Consider the following 22,277-nt stretch of genomic DNA (forward strand, 5'->3'; position numbering starts at 1 on the left):
TGATGTTTGTCAATTTAAAAGAAAAGTTTGCAAGTGAAGAAAGGACGTGTTATAGAACAAAATAGAACAAAAAGCCCAAAATGTAAAAATTGACCAAAATAGCATATTATAATAATACTTTATTAATCCCACAGTGGGAAATTACAATGTTTTCACTCTGTTGTTATTATACCTATATACTGTACCTTTACATGCACTAATGGAGAGATGTCAGAGTGAAGGGTCTTGCCCATGGAAGGCACCCCAAGCAGTTGGGGGTTCGGTGCCTTGCTCAAGAGCACCTTTGCAGTCTTTGCAGCTACCAGTCAACCACCATACTTTGGTCTGTATGGGGACTTGAACCAGCAACCCTCCAGTTCCCAACCCAACTCCCTACTGACTGAGCTAGTCTTGCCCATTCGTAGGCCTAGTGTCTTTTTAAACACTCTATAGATGATTGCCTACTGACACGGAAATTACAGTAGGCTAATTTGCTATACATGTAGATGACCACCAGGGGTCGCGGTTCTCTTATTTTTAGCAGCAAAAACAAACCTGGTCTATGGGAAAGGAGGGATCACTGAAGTGTGTGTGAGTGGAAAAAAATGTGCCTCCCTGATTTGTTGACATGCACACGCCGACTGTCTTCACTTTTGGGATCTGTGTCTCGTACTGAAATCACCTTTTAATCAAAGTGTGTGCCCCTCCTGTCACTTCCAGTCAGCATAATGCAGAAGTTATGCGTATTTAACTTCACAGACGTAGGAATGGATGCGGACAGTAACAGTTAGGGAAGCAGGGTGTCGACAGGTGACCAACTCAAGAAAACGGGACTACACCTTTTGCCGTATTTTTTTGTATCCCTTTCTTCGGTTAAACCTCTCCCGGTCGCAGGCGTTTAACTCCTCTCGGGTTTACCCGCCTCTCCTGTCCCTCTCCCCGGACTTCGGCGTTTACCTCGGCAGAAGACATGGAGGAAAAACCGGATTTTCCCAACGAACTGCTCGGTAAGATAACGTTAAGTTACTAATTGTCGATGAGACAGCCCAGTTTAACTTTAGCTAACTGACTCATACACAGGCGTTGTTGTTGTTGCTCTCAACTAAGTTAATAGGTTAGTTCAACTTTTGTATTGTCAGGTATACATTTTATTTAACAAAAAAATCACTGAAAACTCAATATAAACTCACGAATAACTCACGTTAGGGGCATTAAAAATAGCTACATCGTAGCACGTACTACTGTAAAGCATGAATAAGTTGTCACAAACTCACTATTAATTAAAGCCACTTTAGGAATACAATGTATCATGGAGCTACAGTTACACATTGACTTAACGTCACTACGAATTTTGTATTAATACTGGAGGAATAAACGCATATTGGAGGTTAAAGTGCCACATCAATAATTAAACGAGATAATAGCTTATTGGAGTAGCCTATTGTAGAAATGCTAAAGTGATACCACAGCAGGTAAAAAGATGACTATTTACATACAGTAAATACCACGGACACCACTATCCTCACTATAATGGGAGCATACTGCTGTGTTTCCCTTTTAATACACTTGTACAAGTGTCATTGTTATTCATATATATGTGTGTTTCTGTATTGTTGCATTTCAGTAACAAGTTATTTTCATGGCCTGAGGGCAAGGCGGTCTACCTGAGAGTTTCTCCTCTGCCACTTCCTTATCTGAAGGGGGGGAGAGAGAGAGAGAGAGAGAGAGAGAGAGAGCTTTGGGAAAGGGGTGTGTCCTGTGAAATTCCTTTGGATTGTGAGATATTATCAACACAGACTTGCCTGGATGACTGAGTGTCAAAAAGAAAAGAGGGGGAGAGAGAGAGGGAATGAAAACTGTAAATCACTGCAGTTTCTACTGGAGAAAGAAGCCTAAAACTGTTGGCTTTATGTTCAACATGGCACTCACGCAGCCAGGATTTGCTAGAAATCTGCCCTCTTAACCCTTCCTGTTGTCCTCGGGTTAAATTTGACGCATTTTTAAAAAGTTTCTATATCAGAAATTTGGGTTTTCTTTCAACCACATTTTCATAAAAAGGTAACGTGGATGGTTCCCTACAACGCTCTTCACAAGTAAAATGAACGATGAGTTCACTACTTTCGACAAAAGTGTCGAAAAAGACGACCTAAACGTTGAAAAAAAATTTCATTTTAAATTTTGACCCAAAAAAACTAGAAGTTGCATGGTCGATGGGAAGACAACACAAGGGTTAACTACGTTAAGAGTAGAGCCGCAAACAATATTCAGTTAATCGATTAGTCATCAACTATTCAATTAATCACCAACTATTTTTATTAATTTGTCACTCTTTTTAATTATTTTTCAGCTGCTACCATGTGACCCTTGTCTCTGTGGGTAACAGTTTTTCCTGCTTGTCTCTACGATGTGTAACGTCAGACAGCCAATCACGAGCATAATTAGATCTTGGTAGAAGCCTGCTGCATGCTGATTGGCTCGCTGACGACTATTACTCCTTAGGTGTTGAAATCAGTAATTTTTTTGATACTCGATGCTAAGGAGGCAACTCGGTCGGTGCCTAAAAAGTATCGAAATAGGTTATCAGCCCTACAAACAACTAATCGATGGAATATTGGGTTTTTTTGGGCATTTTTTTAGGCCTGTATTTCTGACAGGACAGCTTAGACTTGAAAGGGGGAATGACATGCAGCAAAGGGCCGCAGGTCAGAGTTGAACCCACGTCCGCTGCGTCGAGGACTGAGCCTATGTACATGGGCGCGCGCTCTACCAGGTGAGCTACCCAGGCGCCCTAATCGATGCATTTGAGGAAATTATCGTTAGTTGCAGCCCTACTGTGGTTTGAAATGGTGCAAATGTAATGGTCTTTGTCAGCACATTTTCACTCGTAATAGTGGACAGGCAACACATTCTCCCTCCCATCGCGTAAAATGCGGACGCTTGGTCAGGTGCCTTTGGCGTTGTTATTGACGCTAAAAGTCTCCTTCGGCGGCATATCTAAACGTGCTTGGTCGGGACTATTGGCGTCACTTTTGACGCATTTAGGTTAAGGAAAAGATCGTGGGTGGGCTTACATTTCCATGACATGCAGGACAAGAACGGGACGGTTAGGTTTAGAGTAGAAGAACGGGACGGTTAGGTTTAGGAAACGTGACACGCGGGACACGATCCCCGGTCTCCGGCTGGCAGCCACTGTCCAAACGTCCGTATTTTACGAGTTCGGAGTGAGGACGGGTTGGGACAGGAGGCTGAGCAGTGGTTTTCTGACTTTTTATAGACCAAACATCTAATTTTGCAGACCAAACACCCTTTTGCAGAGTGATATTTCTGGATGGAAGCGGTTGGCATCTGGTATTTTGAACCAATGGCCCTAATGTCTTAATATTGGAGTATTTACATGGACCAAAATAGCACAAATAACAAGGTAACGGCAGTGAGTTAACATACCTGTGTGTAACTGCTGTGTTCACATAGACTGCCCTCTCTCTCTCTCTCTCTCTCTCTCTCTCTCTCTGTCTGCTGCCCAATCTCACACTGTCTGTCACTGGACTCGCTGATGAATGGGGCTTTTTGTTGCCAGCTCCGGCTGTTGCTTTTCAAAAGGGCAGACTGACCTGACGCTGCTCATCAGCAGCATTTAAAAAAAAAAAAACCGAAAAGAAAGACGTTATCGAGGATTTGTCCTTCATGTGCACAGAGGCACAGCTGGTAATGAAAAAAGTTACGATGGTCGGAGGGGGGGGGCTTGGAACCTGCCTTTGAATCTGACCTTTGGCAGAGTGGTGAAATACTGAAACTGTGAAAATATTCACATTTCAGAAGCCACAATCAGAGATTTTCAAAGCTGTCATTCGAATCCACATTTTGGAATTAGAATATTTCACTCGGTTAAAGTAAAAGGAAAAGAGGGATTGTGAAGCTGCCGAAGTGTCGGAGCAGTCAGCCAGGCGTTTATGTATGAGACGCGTCGCGCGGTTATTACAGGACAGTAATTAGTCGGCTGGGAACTCCTTGTTTTTTATACGAGCGAGTTGGACGGAGGGAGAGGTCCATGTGTTTCTGATCAGCCTGCACGCTGCTTCCTGCACCAATGTTTTCATCCTCCACATGACCTCATCATGTGTCTGGGCACAGCGGCGAGGACAGCATGATGTCATGGAGGGCGGCCTCTCGTACTCATAAACAGTCTGTCTCGTGTTGTCTTCCCCGGTCGACCATGCAGCTTTTTAGTTTTTCTGGGTCAGAATTTAAAATGAAAACTTTTTTTTTTTAGGTCGTCTTTTTAGACACTTTTGTCGCTTCCCCCCCCCCCGATAATTTTATCACTTTTTTTAAAAACAATTAAAAAAATTGAATATTTTTTGGGCATTTTAGGCCTTTATTTATATAGGACAGCTGAAGAAATGAAAGTGGAGAGAGGGAAAATGACATGCAGCCAAGGGGCGCAGGTCGGAGTCGAACCTGCGGCCGCTGCGTCGAGGAGTACACCACTATATATGGGCGCCCGCTCTACCAGGTGAGCTACCCAGGCGCCAATTTTTATCACTTTTTTCAACGTTTTTGTCACTTTTCCCGACATTTTGGTCGGGCTTTTTTCCTGCGTCTTTTGACGTTTTTGTGGGTTTTCCCCCCCACTATTTTCCCCACAATTTGATCGACAGGACAACAGGAGGGTTAGAAGTCTTAAAATTCTTTAGAAAATCTTAAATTTAGTTCACAAAGGTCCTAACTCCTTCATTGCTTCATCCCAAAGCATGCATGTATTGAGTACTACAATAACATGTTGTATTACGTTGAAATCCTATGAAATCTTTTTCATAGCCTCAAATCCTTTCTGAATTCCGTAACATCCTATAAACGTTTGCCAGTATGGCTGTGAAGTTGGTATTGAATTTCATTCGAAAAAGGTCTTAAATGTAACTTGTGGAAACCTGGTGGTACCTTGTTTACCTCCTTTCCTTCATCTCAATGCCTTCTTGTGTTTCTGTCTCTTCCTCTTCCTCCTCTCCCTCTCATGCTCTGTTTCTCTCTCTGTCTGTTACTTCATCTTACTTCTCCACCCTCCCCCTCTTTCTCCATCTGTCCCTGGGTTTTCCCACCGCTTCTAAGGCGGCGGAAAAAAAAACCGAACATCTTCACGATACATCCCACCAGACCTTTTGCTCAGAGCAAAGACAGCCAAATGAACGCGGGAAGATTGAAATCGCTCTGTGCAGAAACACGTAATGTTTAATGCTCTGTGTCGGTGTTTGGAATGGAAAGGATATTCCCTACAATACAATGGATTATACAAATGCAAGACGCACTACAGACAGTAGGCTATACTTTCCGCACTGCATTTAGACTGTTTATTATAGAGACAGTTTCGTGTCAGACCACCGAGGAACCACAGCTGGCTCCATCGTGGAGATAACACCAGGATTCGAATGGGTAGTTATTTATAATGTTTAATATCAGAACAAGTCACATTCAACACTTGAATAACGGAAAAAAAACTAAAAACATCTATACTGACCGATGGGAGTAAATTAAAGTGAATGTAGATAGATATATAGATAGATACATACTAAATAGATAATAAGAGCAACCAATGTGTCCCTGAGCAAGACACTTAACCCCTAGTTGCTCCAGAGGAGTGTGACCTCTGATATATAGCAATTGTAAGTCGCTTTGGATAAAAGCGTCAGCTAAATGACACGTAATGTAATAAAAATCCACATGAATGTACAAAGGGATGTATAAGCATGAGACCCTTGCAGTGACAGGGCAAATAAGTCCAATAGTGCAAGGATAAAGTCTAGAGACCAGCATTAAATATGGTCATAACGGTCCAAAACGATGTGAAAAAAGAGACGCAAAACTACCACAAAAAGGGCCACAAACTGACTACAAAGAGACGACAAATGACCACAGAGACCCAAAACAACCCCAAAGAAAAGAAAAAATGACCAAAAAGTAGAGAGTAGAGATGTTGCTCCGATACTGCCTAAAACGCTGGTATCGGTATCGGGAAGTACTGGAGTTCATGCACCGATCTGATACCACGTAACAAAGCTCTAAAGAAAATCTACGTTAAAGTAGCTTATTTATGTTCTTTTTCCGTTATAACTGACTGTTAAACTGGAGAATAAAAGAAAGTTCTGTGGCGTTCATTGTTCATATTTCACAAAGAGTTTAACCTGAGCCAGACCGACAACAAAGATAGAAATAATATCACATCCATACAGGGATAGTAGTATACATACATATATGTTAAAACATAATAAAATATATAACACACTGGTATCGGATCGGTACTCGGTATCGGCCGATACGCAAGTTCAGGGTATCAGAATCGGTATCGGGAAGCAAAAAATGGTATCGGACCATCTCTAAAAAAGAGACACAACGCGACTACAAAGAGACGCAAAAAACCAGCAAAGAGACACAAAATGTATAGGGAAATTGCATTTCTTTTTTTTATTGAAAAAATGTTACATTTTCTTGAGGAAGGACGCCTAAAACCTAAGTCTTCCACAGAGCTAGGGAAAACTCCTGCATTGTGTAATATGTTGCAGTGTGACCCATCCAGCTGTTGTGGTGTTAACTGTCAGGTGTCGTGTAACCTTGCCCGCTCTGCTACCCCCTCCCCTGTGTGTTGTAGAGAGTGTGCGCGAGGCGGTGGGTCCGAGGGTGAAGCTGACCCTGAGGCGCAAAGTCCAGCTGGAGGTCAAAGGTGACAAGGTGGAGAACAGAGTGCTGGTAAGTGACAGCTGTTCAGTTGTCTTCTAAATACTGCACTAACACAGTGTGAATGTGAACGCACGTGGACTCCAAGGTGAATCCGTTTCCGCTTTCGGTTGGAGTAGGGAGTTGGCGTTGAAATGCCTGGTGCGATTGTGAGTGGTAACACCTCTTGAATAAATGTTGGTCCATACAGGAACAAACAAGGATCGTACCGGAAGTCCCTGAAAAAATTGGCTGCCCAGCTTCCACGGGAAAGTTGGTCGGCTGGTTGAGTTATTACACGAATGAATCATTTTATTGCTCCTTGAGGGGAAAGAAATCCAAGAGGCTGCTTTGGTGTGGGCGTATTGCCACAGGTACAGGTGAGAAGATCAAATATTAAACCCGGAAGGGAAGGTTTATTAGACGCCAAGACTACAGAACAGAATAAACTTCTTAGAGGGCAGATGTTATCACCCTAAAGAGTTATACAGCAACTGATAGATCGATGTAAAACAAACACAACAACAGAGGGAACAAGCTGCTGGAGAGGATGCGAGGTGAGGTGAGAGAAAAGCAAATCAGACGCACATATTTTGTACTTGCTCAGTAATTCAGGTGTTTCTGGCAAAAGGTAATGAGCGATATTAAACATATACTTTGACATTACAGTTCCACTCACACCTGGAAATCTCGTGGGTATTAATACAAATGCTAGGGACAGATAACATATTTAAAATGGTCAGCTTAACGGCACTGAAGCAAGTGACCAGGCTAAATCCCCAGATCTTCAAGCATGGTACAAGACAATAGAACAAACACTGGAAATGGAAAAACTCACTCTTAACAGTCAGAAATTAAATCTAAAAATGGAATAAAGTGTATCCAGAGCATATAGTTAGAAGAATAATTACACTTTCTAATAAATGCATACTGTAGATGGATATGCAAGCAGGCACACGCACGCACACACACACACACACACACACACACACATAGTGGAGTGGCCCCCTCTTTTTTCTTGTGTGTGTGTGTGTGTCTTATTTTCTGTCTTTCTGTGTTTTTTATTATTTCATCATTATTTTTAGTATTTCTTTCTTTTTTCTCTCTTCCCTGTTGTGTGATGCGTTCCCCCTGTCCCCCCTGGGTGTTTCTATTGAATGTTAATATGGGTGGGGAGTAGTACGATAAAGAATGTAATGCTTTTTGCACTTGACACTAAGAAAAGTACTACAATAAAGTAATTAAAAAAAAAAAGAGTTATAACTGCAGCAGTTCCAACGCTAGAAAAGTGAATAACAGAATTATGACACGGCTACTCTTTACACACTGGTCTGAAAATGGCCTTAAAGCGTAACTCTCGCCAAAATGCAACCTAGGGTCTTTTTGTAAATGTACCCGAGTCAAACTTTCATTTAAAAGCATATTTAGGACGGAAGCGCCACTTTTAAGATTTACCGTATTTTCGTTTTTCGGTCAAATGGCCTTTTGAATGGGATGCTAGGGGCACTTTTATGCTAGCCTCAAAATCGCTATTTTTAAAACACTAAGAAGGCTCGACACAACATGAAACTTGGCTCCAAGTATCACCAGGGGCTCTACACCTTAACGAAAGCATTGAGAACATTGTTTGTGTACCCGGAGTTTACTAAAAAGAAAGGTTTTGAGCAACTCACGTTAGCAGTTGTTGTTTACGCTATCCGCCATTTTCCCAGTCAAAAATAGGCGATCTCCAAATGCGAATGAACGGACTCCATAGGAGGAAATGTCATTCTTATATGAGGCTCCTTTTTCAACTACAAGGTCAATATTGTTTTTCACTAACGACAAAACAACAAATTATCCGTGCATTTATACGGAACTAAGCTTTAGGAGCTTTCCATCTTTACTCTCCTCCCTCGACTATTTTTGACTGGCTCGATAGACGGCGACCGGAAGAACAACTGCTAATGTGAGTTGTTCAAAACCTTTCTTTTTAGTAAACTCTGTGTACACAAACAATGTTGTCAATGCTTTCGTTAAGGTGTAGAGACCCTGGTCATACTTGGAGCAAAGTCTCATGTTGTGTGGAGCCTTCTTAGTGTTTTAAAAATAGCTATTTTGAGGCTAGCATAAAAGTGCCCCTCGGACTCCCATTCAAAAGGCCATTTGACCGAAAAACAAGAATACGGTAAACCTTAAAAGTGGCGATTCCGTCTTAAATATGCTTTTAAACGAAAGTTTGACTCAGGTACATTCACAAAAAGACCCTAGGTTGCATTTTGGCGAGAGTTACGCTTTAAGTCTTGTGTGTTTCGCCGCCCATAGAGCATCAGCAACAGTGTTCTTCTCTGGTTGAGCCGGCTGGTTTTACCCCCTAGATTCCACCAGGCAACCAGTAATTGTGCGCTAGAGCTGCACAATATATAGTTTTTTTTTTGTTTTTTTTTAATCATCATCGCAATATCAACTGCCGCAATAAAAACATTGTGAAAAAGAGACACAAAACTACCACAGAAAGGGACACAAAACCGGCTACAAAGAGACGGCAAATGACCACAGAGACCCAAAACAACCCCAAGGAAAAGAAAAAATGACCAAAAAGAGACCCAACACAACTTCAAAGAGATCCAAAAACCCACAAGGAGACACAAAATGTATAGGGAAATTGCATTTTTTTTTAAATTGAAAAACGCAACATTTTCTTGAGGAAGGACGCCTAAAACATATCGCGAAAGACACTCAGAGATTGTTTTTTGCGGTATAGTTGAAATAAAATATCAGATTCTTTTTTTAGTGGTGCCTTTTATGTTCAATTCAATGTTCAATTTGTTCACTAGACAAACAAATGATTTCCTTTCATTTGTTTAAAATCCGACAAGCAATTTGTTGCATTTTAGCAGAAATGCAGAACTGAGTACACTTTAAGTAGTTTAGTACACTGTTTATTTATTGCAAGCAATTGCAATATTCAACAACGTTATCGCATGTTTCCCTTCAATCGGGCAGCCCTGCATTCCGGTGGCGGCGCAACCTGAGAAAGCGTGCAGGTATCATATCATAATACTATTTCACATTGCAATATTTGTATTTATAATCGTTTGCATGTGTATGTGCTGCTGCGCGTCCCTGTGTGTGTAACAAGCATAGTGTGCGTGTGCTGTGCACGAGCCTAGGCGCATTTTACTATTACGCTGTTAAAATAACAATGAAATGCTGCGTTATTGACTTTAGACCAGCTTTTTGTTGGTCAATGGCGCGATCCCTTCCCGCTGCCTCAAGATAGCATTACGCCAAGAATTCACCTGAGCACACCTCCCTGTAAGACCAGCACGCCCATGGGCGCAAAGATGGGCGCAGCTGCATTTGCTATTTAAACAACGTGGGCGCTGGACAAATATCAAAGACACTTGCGTTGGGCTTTGCGCTGAGCTGGGTGCAAGATAGGGCCCTGCGCTTCTGAGACGGTGTGGTACGACGCATGGCGGGCCACAGCCACAACGCAGCACATCTGCGCCTGGTGGAATTCCGGGGTTAGGTTAGAGTTCTTATTTTGTTGTGATATGTTGCCTGTGATTTCTGTTGAGCTAGGCACTGAGTTTTTGAGGGTTTTGTCGACCCACAGAAAGGCTGCACGTGGTTGTTAAATATTTTGAATGACTGCGGCTACAGTAGCCGAGTCTGAGAGGAGCTGCTGCTGCCGTGAGTCACTGTCTGATGCTCAGTGTCTGTCTGTGTGTGTGTGTGTGTGTGTGTGTGTGTGTGTCACACCAGTGCTTCCTTGTTTTCCTCCGCAGCTATACATCTGTACAGCAAAGCTTTACAGACCGGCTGACTCACAGTATCTGCATTTTCATCCCTTCTTCCCCCACAAGATTTCGGAACCTGGCTGCAGCCGTTCCCTCCCATTCATCTCCGGCGTTATTGAGCGCTGACGCTGGGTGACAAAAGGGATTTGCTACTTCTAGCAGCAGCATGTGCAAATTATCTCTTGTATGCTCATGTGTGGGTCAAAAGTGTAGCATTTGTTTACTGAAAAATATCAAAATCTCAAAAATCATCAAAAAATCTCATCCAACTATAAATCGAGGAGTGTGTGTGTGTGTGTGTGCGCCATTGGCTCTGCTACCAAGCATGTCTTCGCAGTGGGCTATCATCATCTACCAAAAACGGATTGCTTTCGACCCTACATGCAAATGATGAAATGAAAGACATGGTAGATGAACGCCCAGGCCCTTGGACTCTCCAGCACTCAGCGGATAGGAACCAAGCAATCGGACCGCTCCAAGTGTAGAAAGTTGCAAATTGCAGGTAGCATGTTGGACATTTGGTGAAAAGGGCCTCTGTCTCACAGTTGGTTTTTTAGTTCTATTCCAACAGGGTTGGTTGGCGTTGAGGTCAGAGCTGTGTGCAGGATCTCGGTCGTGTTAAAACAGGAATGGGCCTTCAACAAACTATATCACAATGAACCTAGAGACTCTCTCATCAATGCTACAACCTCACCCATGCTCCAGACTGATCTCATGAAGTGGCGTATGTATGACAGACGCATACTCGCTTTTTAGCGTGTTTATCAACGGCGTTTGGCCTCCATTGACTTACATTACCTTGCGATTGCGTGGGAAGTGACGCCGTAGCGAGTTGTATGAAAGGGCGAAAATCCGCGTAGGGAGGTTGGTCGGGGGGGGTGTGGATGGGTCAAACACAGGACTTTCACCCAGGAGACCGGGGATCGTGTCCCGCGTGTCACGTTTCCTTCGTGTCCCGCATGTCACGTTTCCTAAACTCAACCGTCGCTTTCTTTTTTAATGAACCCAATCCCGTTCTTTTCCTAAACCCAACCCGTCCGCTGTATACGGCGCTCAACATGCGTACAGATAACACGCCACTTGGCTTAAGAAAGTGGCCATGTATGTTGACGCGAAGTCATGATGTCATGTTGCATCCTCGGTGATTTTTCGTTTGCGAATCGTGGACGACACAATGCAGTTGGGCTGCAACTAACACACGTTTACAGTCATTATTCTCTTGATTAATCGATTGGTTGTTTGGTCTATAAAATGTCAGAAAAAAAAGTCAATCAGTGTTTCCCAAAAGCCCAAGAGGACGTCCTCAAATGTCTTGTTTTGTCCACAACTCAAAGATATTCACTTTACTGTCACAGAGGAGAGAAGAAACTAGAAAATATTCACATTTAAGATGCTGGAATCTGAGAATTTGTACCTTTTTTTTCTTCATAAAAAATGACTCAAACCGATAAATCAATTATTAAAATAGTTGGCAATTCATTTAATACTTGGTAGTTAACAACAATCGATGAATCGCTTCATCTTTGCAGCTCTCCAAGAAATTGCGACTATGCAGGGTCCTGCCAAGAGTCATCCGTTAGAATACAAGGATGAGTATACTTTCAAGACAACGTTGCGGATACAATTGAATGCATCATTGTGTTTGTGTCTCATCTGTGAGTTGTTCAGGGCCACTGGGCTGTAATGCAGCGGCACACAGTTGGGAAAGAGCTGGGTGTTTCTGTGGTGGCGTATCTGGTTTCATGTAACTGCAGGTATGTGAACTTCAGTTCTCTCTGTGTGAGCGTGTGAATAACGCCAAAGAGAAGAGAGGTTCCGACTTCAACCCGAGACCTTCTGTTTGCACTGAACCCTCCTGTCAGCCTTAGCCCAGGAAGTACAATGAAACACATTCATTTATTTCAGATTTTTCACATTTCTTTTTCCCCTTTGACCACATACCACGGCTCTGCGGAATGGGACTGCAACTCCTGTCAGGACTTGACTGAGGCAACCCCCTCACAGTCACAGGGTGTTGAGACACACACACACACACACACACACACACACACACACACACAGACACACACACTGGGGCGTGCACACACGACATTCCACAGCTGTAGACCAGCAGATTAAAAACCCATGTCATCATTTCTTAAAATGAGGCGAAACACACTAAAACGTTTCATGGCGATGTGTCAGGCAGATTTGTTTTCATTTTTTTGTTTTTTTTTTAAAGAAAATGAAGTACAGATTGTTTCCTGAACCACGCCACAAGAAAAGCAAAGGAAGGAAAACCGCTGAGAAGAAAAGTGTCTCGAGCTAACTGAGCTGACACCTATGTAAATATAAAAATAAAAAGCGCTGCCAATATGAGGAATACGGATTTATCATGACGCGGCCCTTTTCGCCATCACTTATTAGGCTCAGTCTGATCCAAACAGCCAACCACCACACCTGACTGTTGAAGCTAGCGATGGAGCACCTTAGGCCACGATCACACTCGGTGTCTTCTTCGACAAGAAAAAGTTGACTAGGGGCGCTTTTGCGGCATCGTTTTGGTTCCAAAAAGCAGCCGAGAACTTCTTTTGTCGCTATGACAACAGCTACTGCTACAGCACCTAAGAGTGCCACGTGAAGCGGCGCTGAGCAAAGCGGCCGAGCGATCGAGAGAACAGACAGAGGGAGCGGTGCAGTTGGCGGGTGACTTTGCCTTGTATACCAGCCACAGTGGCAGGTGGATTGTAAAACATATTTTTATTTGTTACTACTTAAAACATTCCTTGTAACGAATTGGACAGCTTTTGTCAAAGAATGCTGTTGCTAAGTAACGATAATGCACTTTTGTCGATTGGTTTTCAGCTCTAGTCCGTGTGTCACGGCGCTGAACGGACCGCGACACATATAGATTTAAAAAAATGTGGCGACATATTCCCGGTGTTAAGAGGCCCGCCGCGGAGTCAGCAGTAGCTATGAATGTACAAACGGTTGAGGGCGAAGTAAAGAAAAAGAGAAGGTACTGTGGCGCATTGATGACGAAGGGAAAACGAGGGAATGGTTAGCCTACCTTCCCGACGACCAGTCCATGCACTGTACTTACTGTCGAACCTACGCGTCGTCAGAAAATGCAAGCAATTCGTTCGTTAGAGGAACAACTAACCTTAAATTAGAAGCAACAACAGACCACGAGTCATCCAAGTCTCCTATCAGGTGCACTACCATACAGCTGCAGGCTTTTTTTTCACATCACTTTTTATTTGCCTATATTAATAAAATATGTATTAATAATAAAAAATAATGTATTGAAGCAAATCAAAATGCGCTAGTGCACTCTCTTTTATAAATTTGAATTCCGGAAAAAGTGGCAGGTCAAAAATATAAGTGGCTGATAAAATTGGGCATCCACAAGCCACTGTGGCTGGTGGGTAAAAAAAGTTAATTTGCCACCCTGCTGCTAACGCTAGAGGAAACGCTAGCACAAGTCCATCTATCGGCACCTTCTCCATTTTATTACTCGTTGTTACGGAAACGACCGATCTTGCTACTCTGCTTGTCATTGAACTTGGCTTTCAGTCTGGAGTTTATCTCAGACACCGCACACACTGTGTACAAAACTTAAACTGATTCCACCAACTCTGCTCCGGTCACATCTACACGTCTGCTTTCTCTTTCTCTAGCTCTCTTCTGCCCACTTTCCACACACACACACACACACACACACACACTGAGCTCTCTTAAAGGAGCCGCAGCACCATTTTACATCAAATGCCTTATCGCGCTGATGTGACCGAACGTCATTTCTAAATATCTGTCCGAACCTGGCCCGGCCCATCAGGTACCGTCCCTGGCTCGGGTCGGGTATCCATTCTCTAATGGGTAGGGAGTTCCAGAGGGAGGGGGCTGCAGTGGTGAAAGCTCTGTCACCCCAGGTACGGTGCTTGGTCCTGAGTGGTGGGGAGAGGAGGTTTGCGTCAGTGCATCGTGGTCCAGATATCTCACCGTTACACCATCTGTTTTCCATCACGCCGTCTGCCAAAGTGGACTCAGTCCCAGCTCGCTCACGCAAATCAACCTGTTACTCACATCTGTAAAACACCTGAGCCGGGATGTTTCCAGACTTCATAAAGAAGTGGAGAACTAGTTTTAAACAGAGGACGGTGGATTTTCGAAGCAGTGGTGGCATGGAATTCATTACCGAGTTTGTTTTTATTTAAAAAAGTGATAGAATATGTTTTGATAAAAAGTTAAAATTGTATTTAATTACACAAGTAAATGGTAGAGAACACTAAAGGTTACATATGTGTATTGAACGATGGTGAATATTTGAAATGAACTCTGGAACTTAACTTTGGAGCCATCCTTTTTTTTTGTTTTTTTTATGACGTAGACTTATGCTTTCTTTCTGTTGTGAATTATTGAAGACATAAATGATTATGTGAGCAACTGTATGTATTAGACAGGATTTGGGCCTGAGTGTTGTAGATGTATTGTTATGTTGCGAGTATGAATGTTAAAAGTTTATGTTTTGTTCTTTTGATGTATTGCGAGTATGAATGTTACGGATGGATGTATTCCATCTTATGTTAATATTCTTATGAAATAATCGGGCCCCCCCCCAGGAAGAGTGGCTTCTGTTTATTACAGACAGAAGCCGATGGGGATCGTAATAAACACACAAACAAACTTAACAAAGTGAAAGCAGGTCGGCAGGTTGTCCGGCCGTCCCGTCTGTCAGAGGACCTTCTACTTGCTAACAGTAGGCTAACGCTACCTGCTGCCAAGTGTAGTGTTAACTAGCGTCCCGTACAGCGATGCGTCTTTCGCCTCTATCATCCGTTACGGAGTATCAGAGGAACGCGCGGGCGTTTAAGTGGCAACCGTGCTGTTATAGATCCGGCGTTTTCGGTACCCAACCACAGTCTTGATCAGTCGCCCCCTTTACCCCTCACGGCCGCCACCCATCGAAGCTTTGAATATTCACTGTTGATTAGTAGGGAAGCTTCGAAGCACAAGAAATAGTATTTGGGACAGTGAGTTATATTATTGGTTAATCGTGAGAGCTCCAGAAGGCAAAACTAAACACAATATAGCATTTTTTTTCTCTCAATATTTAGCAAGTTAGCAAGTCAAGTCTGAGTCTCACAAGCAGACAAGTTTGGGTTACACTTTACTTGAAGGTATCTACATAAGAGTGACATGACACTGTCATGAACGTGTCATAAACATTATAAACAAGTCATAAAAATGTATGACGTAACGCTTCTTTAAGTAAGTGTCATTCGGTTTTTGTCAAGACAAGTTATGGTTAGTGTTAGGGTTCATGTGTCATGACAGTGTCATGACACTGTCATGACACTGTCATGTGTTCATGACAGTGTCATGTCACTCTTATGTAGATACCTTCAAGTAAAGTGTTACCCAAGTTTGTCTATCCGTCGAGTTCGCCTCAAGTCTAGAGCTGTGTTATCGAGTGAGATCATCCCTCTGTCTGTCTGTCTGTCTGTGTCTCTGTCTCTGTCTGTCTGTCTGTGTCTCTGTCTGTCCGTCTGTCTGTCTAATATGTCTCCGTCTCTGTTCTCAGGCCCTGGCATCCCATCGAGCCTATCTGCTGACAGCACGGGTCCCTTCCAAGGTTAGTAAATCTAATCTTCATTCTTTCCCCCCAGAGAGAAGGAAAAGTTCATGTTTCCATCTCATCCAGTTTGTCCACATGTTTCTCTAATCTCTGTATTTCTCTTCTCCTTCCTCCTCATTCCCTTCCTTTCTTCCTCTCCTTCCTATCTTCCTCCTTTTCTTTCTCCTCGTTGGGAATGTTTCTTTGGTCATGTCAGACATGCAGCTGCTTGTTCCTCCAGAGTCAAGTTGCCTTTTTTTTCCTTCTCTTTTTGTCTTGTTTTCTACATTACCTTCCTTCCTTTCCCGACACCTAAACTCTCTTAAACGTGGAAAATCCGGTGAATAAGGTTGCCCAGGCATAGGCCTAGGGATGGCAGCGTCGGTCCGCCGATCCGTCAGTCCTACTGACTTTGGTGATCAGTTAATTATTACTTTCGCGCCAACATGAGTTTCATGTGTGTGGGTTTGGGTGGAATATCCCGATAGCTATGTTTGCGTATCGGTACTGGTATCGACCGAAATAACCCAGTACCAAGTGGTATCTTTGGTACAAACTTCTCCAGTCAAACGATATTCATTTTTGGATCCAGATCTAGAAAAAAATCTAAATTTGTATGAGTTTTCTCTCAGCTAATCACTGCACGCGTTCTTTGATTTAAGGCAACATGTGATTGGCCCACTACTGCAGCAGCTACAACCCACACAGTCTGTGGAGTGGTGAAGTCGATTGCGGTGTATTTCACGGAGTTGGCTGTTCAGCGTGCCGAGAGGCTTCCATTCACAGGATAGGTGTCGAATAGTGTCAGACCTTCCTCCACAGCGCTGCGGAGGAGGGTCTGGCTAGTCCACACAGCATTCCAGGATGGGAGAAGAACCTGCTCTGGTTTATTGGCATTTCTTTAAACCAATCACAATCGTCTTGGGTGGCGCTAAATGCCGGATGGAGCCACGGTGCCGCTGCAAAATAGCCTCGGGAAGGAACTTGTTTTGGTGGAACATTTGTACGTTCAAAAGTTGTTTTAGTCGTGCAACAGAAAACTCAGATTGGACAGATAGTCTAGCTAGCTGTCTGGATTTACCCTGCAGAGATCTGAGGAGCAGTCAACCATAGTCCTCAGAAATCCATAAATCCACCAGCGGTTAGAACACCAACACAAAGAAAGAGGAAGGTAACGGACATCTGGCGGAATTTCTGGCGGCACCGGAGCAATCCCAGAAGTGGAACGTCATGGATATAGACTAGGTATCGAATTAAGTAGAAACTAAATAAAGGTATAAAATGAAATATACTGTATTGGTATCGGTATCACTTTAAGAGTACTGGTATCATAATTTTTTTTTTTAAAAAGATACCCAGTAGGGCTGCACAATATCGTCAGCGCAATATCAGCTGGTGCAATAAACTCATCGTGAAAGGCTGCGACTTTTTTGTGTTAGTTGAAAGACAATATCAGCAGAAAAATTTCACTTTTAGTGGTGCCAATTTTATATTCAATTCAGCGTTCAATTTGTTTAATAAAATGATAATTTCCTTTCATTTGTTTTAAATTATGTGTTTTGTTCTTTTTAGATACTGAAAGCAGCAGAAATGCAGAACTGAGTACACTTTAATATCTGTTTATTTATCGCGAGTGATATCGTTATGGCATATCGCATATTTTCCTCATATTGTGCAGCCCCAATACCCAGACCTATCAATAACTATTGGATGGATTGCCATGAGGGTTGGTACACACATTCATAGTCCCCTCAGGATGACTTGCTATCACTTGGGTGACCCTGTGACTTCACATATAGCACCACCAGCGGGTCAACATTTTGGTTTTCGGGGCAAAAAAGTTTGTCCATTACTTTGGTTTGTGACCAAATAGCTGCAAGCTTCCCCAGGCTCGTGCTTTAACCAACCAACTAAGCATTTTCATTTGAACGTATTTAGCCTTTTAACCTATTTTCTGTTTCAACTTTCCAGAATGCTTTTTACGCTTTAGCTCTTCCTTTATCCGTGCACTTTATAAACCCACATCGGTGCTGTGTCTGTATTTGTTCCCCTACTTCTTCTTCCTACTTCTCCATTTGTCTGACTTAATATTGAAGTGTCTCTTTCCCCTTCTCTCTCTCTCTCTCTCTCTCTCTCTCTCTCTCTGCGTCTCTCTACCCACATGCGAGAACACGTCCCACCATATGGAGACATCTGATAGTTTTACCCACAATGCAGCTGTGAGAACCCAGCCTGTGGGAAAGGAAAACAGTGAGAGGAAGAAAAGTTCAACCTGGAGGGCGAGCGACAGAGACAGAGAGACAAACATGCTTGAAATAATAAATAAATAAAGACAAGGAGGGCCCTAATAGGAACTTATACATTCATAAAACTTGTGTAACAGTTCATCTTTCAACACTTTCACGGGATAGTGAGTAGGACGATAACCCATCTCTAGATTTCTGTGTTATAGAAGAGCTAAGGACTAATTACAAACACCTCAGACTTAGGGGTGTAAGAAAAAATCAATACACTTGAGTATCGCGATATTTTATTTTGCAATAATGTATCGATTTTCAAAATTGCAATATTGATTTTTCTTTTATTTATTTATTGATTTTTTTGTTTACGTGCAAAAATATTCATGTAAGACAGTTTAAACCCCTTACCACTAGATGGCTATGCTGAGACACACCACTAGTGTCCTTGCCTAACAGTGCCTAGCAGTGCCTGACTTTTTGCTAGAAGCTAACAATGTAGCTATGGCTGAACTTTGGCCTACTTTAGCATATAAACATTAGCTCACTAAGAACCTGTGAACCACAATCCCAAACTGGCAGTTTGATTTTCTGTGTACTGAATTGTTTACCTAAAGTAAACGTCTCTGATTTGTATGCACATCATGTCTTTTTTTTAAATATTAGTTTTTCTAAAATTATACTTTCAAAAAAATCCCAATATATCGCCTTACGCACAGTATCGAAATATATTGCAATATATTGAATCGTGACCCATATAGCGTGATGCGTATCATATGGCCAGATTCTAGCCAATACACAGCCCTACTCAGATTACAAGTCAGAAAAACATCATAAATAATAATAATAATAATAATAATAATAATAATAATAAATGTGACGTGAGCAACCTGTCTGAAAATTGGAAGTCTTCTGGTAGCTGTGCCAAGAGAAATCTCAATCATTCCCAATCTTACAGAGACAGAGAGTGTAGGTATATGTAAGGAGATAACATAGGCACAGGCTAATTAGTAATTAAACTTAAACAGCTAATGGAAGTCCAAACTGCCTGCGCGCTTCTCCTGTACTATACGGTAATTCCTCTACTATGCGACAGTAAGTCGCGTGGTTATGACACAATCGTTAGCCTATTTTTACACAAACGTCTGCTACGGAGCCATAACGTGAGGTACAAGGTAATGGAGCCTTTTATACATTGTCGTGTTTCTTTAGAAATAAACAATGGACAAATAGAGTCTTTAAACACTTCAGATGTAAAGTTATTCGCTGTCAAAGTGACGCCAAAATGAATGGCAGTCAATAGAATGCTAACGGGGGGTGATGGCTTGTTAGCATCAAAATGGCGCCATAGGAGGTACGCGTTGTGGAGAGAGACTTACCCCCTTGTAAATACTACAGTAAACTTCCTGGTTAAGCTTTATAAACTGCTTTAGAAATGATGTGTCATCGTCCTGTGTTCTTAAAGGAGAAGTAAACCTACCTTAAACGCAGCTCTAAAATTACTCGCGCTGTTTCCTTCTTTCTCAGCCTCTATTTTAATGGCTCTCTGGTAACCCTCCAGGTTTTTGGCATCTGACTAATGAGTTTGTGAATCAGGCCAGACAACCTGTAAATAAGTGAAGCTCTGGAGTTTACTCATAAGGGAACTAAAGATGTGTTCGATTCTGTTCCCTCATTCACTCCCTCACTATTCCCTATATAGTTAACACTATATAGGGAATAGTAATAGAACGGCCAAACGAGATTTCAGATGCTCCCTGAACATCGTCATCGTCAGTAGATGCGCCGGTTATCTGTGTGACGGAGGCAAGCGCGCCCAGCAGCATTCAAACAAACCGAAACAAAAGTACTTTGAATACGTCCCTGTAACAAACCGAGCACTCAGGGGGATAGTATAATGTTGTACATATGCTACATTTTCACTGTTTAGCAACGAAAGCCCGCTCCGTTTTTCCTTTTCAGTTCTTGCGGGTGCTGGGAAAACATATATGTACATATACAGGAGTAAAATGTAGGGTACGTTGTATGGACACTCAAATTAGCAGTGCATTGTGGGTATTTTATAGTGGACTATATAGTGAATGAAATTAACCGCGGGGGATTTCAAACACCACTACAAAATGACAAACACACTATATAGAGCACTATTTCTGTGATGGGGAATGTTTCGAACACAGCTTAACTCTGGATGTTGGTCAGATTTAAAACACACATCCTGCTGAAGTGTCTTTAACCAAAGCACAGAGTTATGACAGATCGTGACCTCTTCCCTCTTGGCAGAAAAGATGATGATGAGATGTCTTGTAGCCCAAAATTGAATGACGGTGCAGACTATTTGCACTGATACATTTGTGTCAGTGACACATAAACATGGTATAAACATGGACGACTTTAGAGTGAACTACTGTTCTAAATAAATTCAAGATAATAGACAATCATTCTAGTAGAACATAGATTGAAATATTGTAGGTGTAACAATGATGTGTCACGATTCCCCAAATCCACAATTTCGATTTGACTTTCAATTTTAAGGTCAGGATTTGATTCAGTTTTCATTTTTGCATTTTTATTCTACAGGTACGGCAATGCCACAATAAGAGCCACTAGGTTCAATTAGGGTTGGATACCGAAACCTGGTTCCACTATGGAACCGGTTCCTACCAAGGTTATAATCGTTAACGAAAACGAACGAAATAACGAAAACTAGGTGGGAAAAAACATTGTCGTTAACTGAAATAAAAATAAAAACGAGGCATTACAAAAAACGATAACCAAACTAAAACTGTAATGTCTGTTTGCAAAACTAACTAAAATAAAATAAAATTATCGAGTAAATGTCCTTAGTTTTCGTCTTTGTCGATCTTTCATAGAGCAAATAACGTTATATCTCTCCGACCATGACATTTCCCGTAGATATGTATAGTTTCCAACTGGGAACCCAGAAATTCCGACATTCCACGTCAAATTGAACACAACATGTCCGGGGCTCCGTGCCATCATAGCGGTACCGAAAGTCGGAAGAAAGCGGCAGTCCTATTTGATTATGACTGTGTCAGATAAAAGCGCCTTGCAGTGGAAGGTGGTAAAATATGTGGAAAATTTATTACAGGGAAAAAAGTCACACGAATTGGAAAGTGCATTTGAGAAGCGCACACAAGCTAGGAGGCTAACCTAGCTTACCTTAACAAGGTAAAGAAGAACGCAAAGCCCCCTTTCCCCGAAACAGAAGCTAACCCCGGTAACGTTACAGGCATGGGTGTATGGATACAGGGCCAGCTGCAGCATGACAGAGAACACTACAGGAAGGCTTTCATCGGCGACCTGACAGCTGCTGGTTAGTAAATACGCAGGAACACCAAAAATGGGAGGAAGCGTGGGTTAATATGTGGATTTATACTGGGATGTCTACACAACTGTGTGAGTCGATTGACTTCTAAAAGTTCGCCACTTTACTCAAACCAAAGTTGAAAACACCTGTTCATGTCTTCTTTAGTCTGTTGGCTATTTAGGTTTTTTTCCTGGAACACGTCACTTACACATTTTGCACATACTGCGGCGTCTTGTGTAGACTGTTTACATATTTATGACCATATGTAGGCTACATTTTATTTACTGGTGTTATTGTTGAATACATTGTGAATACATATTTCTAAAATTGTATGATGTTGTTGAGTTATTATTACACAATACTTTTTCTGACCTTTTTGAATCCCCCGACAAATAACCCATATTACAAAAAAAGACTAAAACTAATAAAAACTAAACTAAAACTAAGCACTTTCAAAAAATAAAAACTAAACTAAACTAGCAAACCCGCTATAAAAACTAATTAAAACTAAACTGAATTTGAAAACAAAAAGTCAAAACGAAATAAAAATAAAAACTAATGAAAAATGCAAAACTATAATAACCTTGGTTCCTACGCAAACGGTTCCGACTGAAATATTTTCCCTCTGTTGCTCCAGACAGCGGCAG

The 22,277-nt window shown here is 42.1% G+C and overlaps 1 protein-coding gene across 1 annotated transcript in view; it reads left to right on the forward strand.

The window, feature by feature from the left end:
• The first annotated feature begins 585 nt into the window (after window positions 1-585).
• Window positions 586-22,277, forward strand: part of LOC116055696 (F-actin-uncapping protein LRRC16A) — a 70,842-nt gene continuing 49,150 nt past the window's right edge. Inside the window, exons 1-3 of the mRNA XM_031307683.2 lie at window positions 586-986; window positions 6,620-6,717; window positions 16,033-16,083. Coding sequence (XP_031163543.2) covers window positions 950-986; window positions 6,620-6,717; window positions 16,033-16,083 — 186 coding nt within the window. The 5' untranslated portion in view covers window positions 586-949. The remainder of the gene's footprint in view (window positions 987-6,619; window positions 6,718-16,032; window positions 16,084-22,277) is intronic.

Source organism: Sander lucioperca, chromosome 16, assembly GCF_008315115.2.
Source record: "Sander lucioperca isolate FBNREF2018 chromosome 16, SLUC_FBN_1.2, whole genome shotgun sequence".
Taxonomy (NCBI): Eukaryota; Metazoa; Chordata; class Actinopteri; order Perciformes; family Percidae; genus Sander; species Sander lucioperca.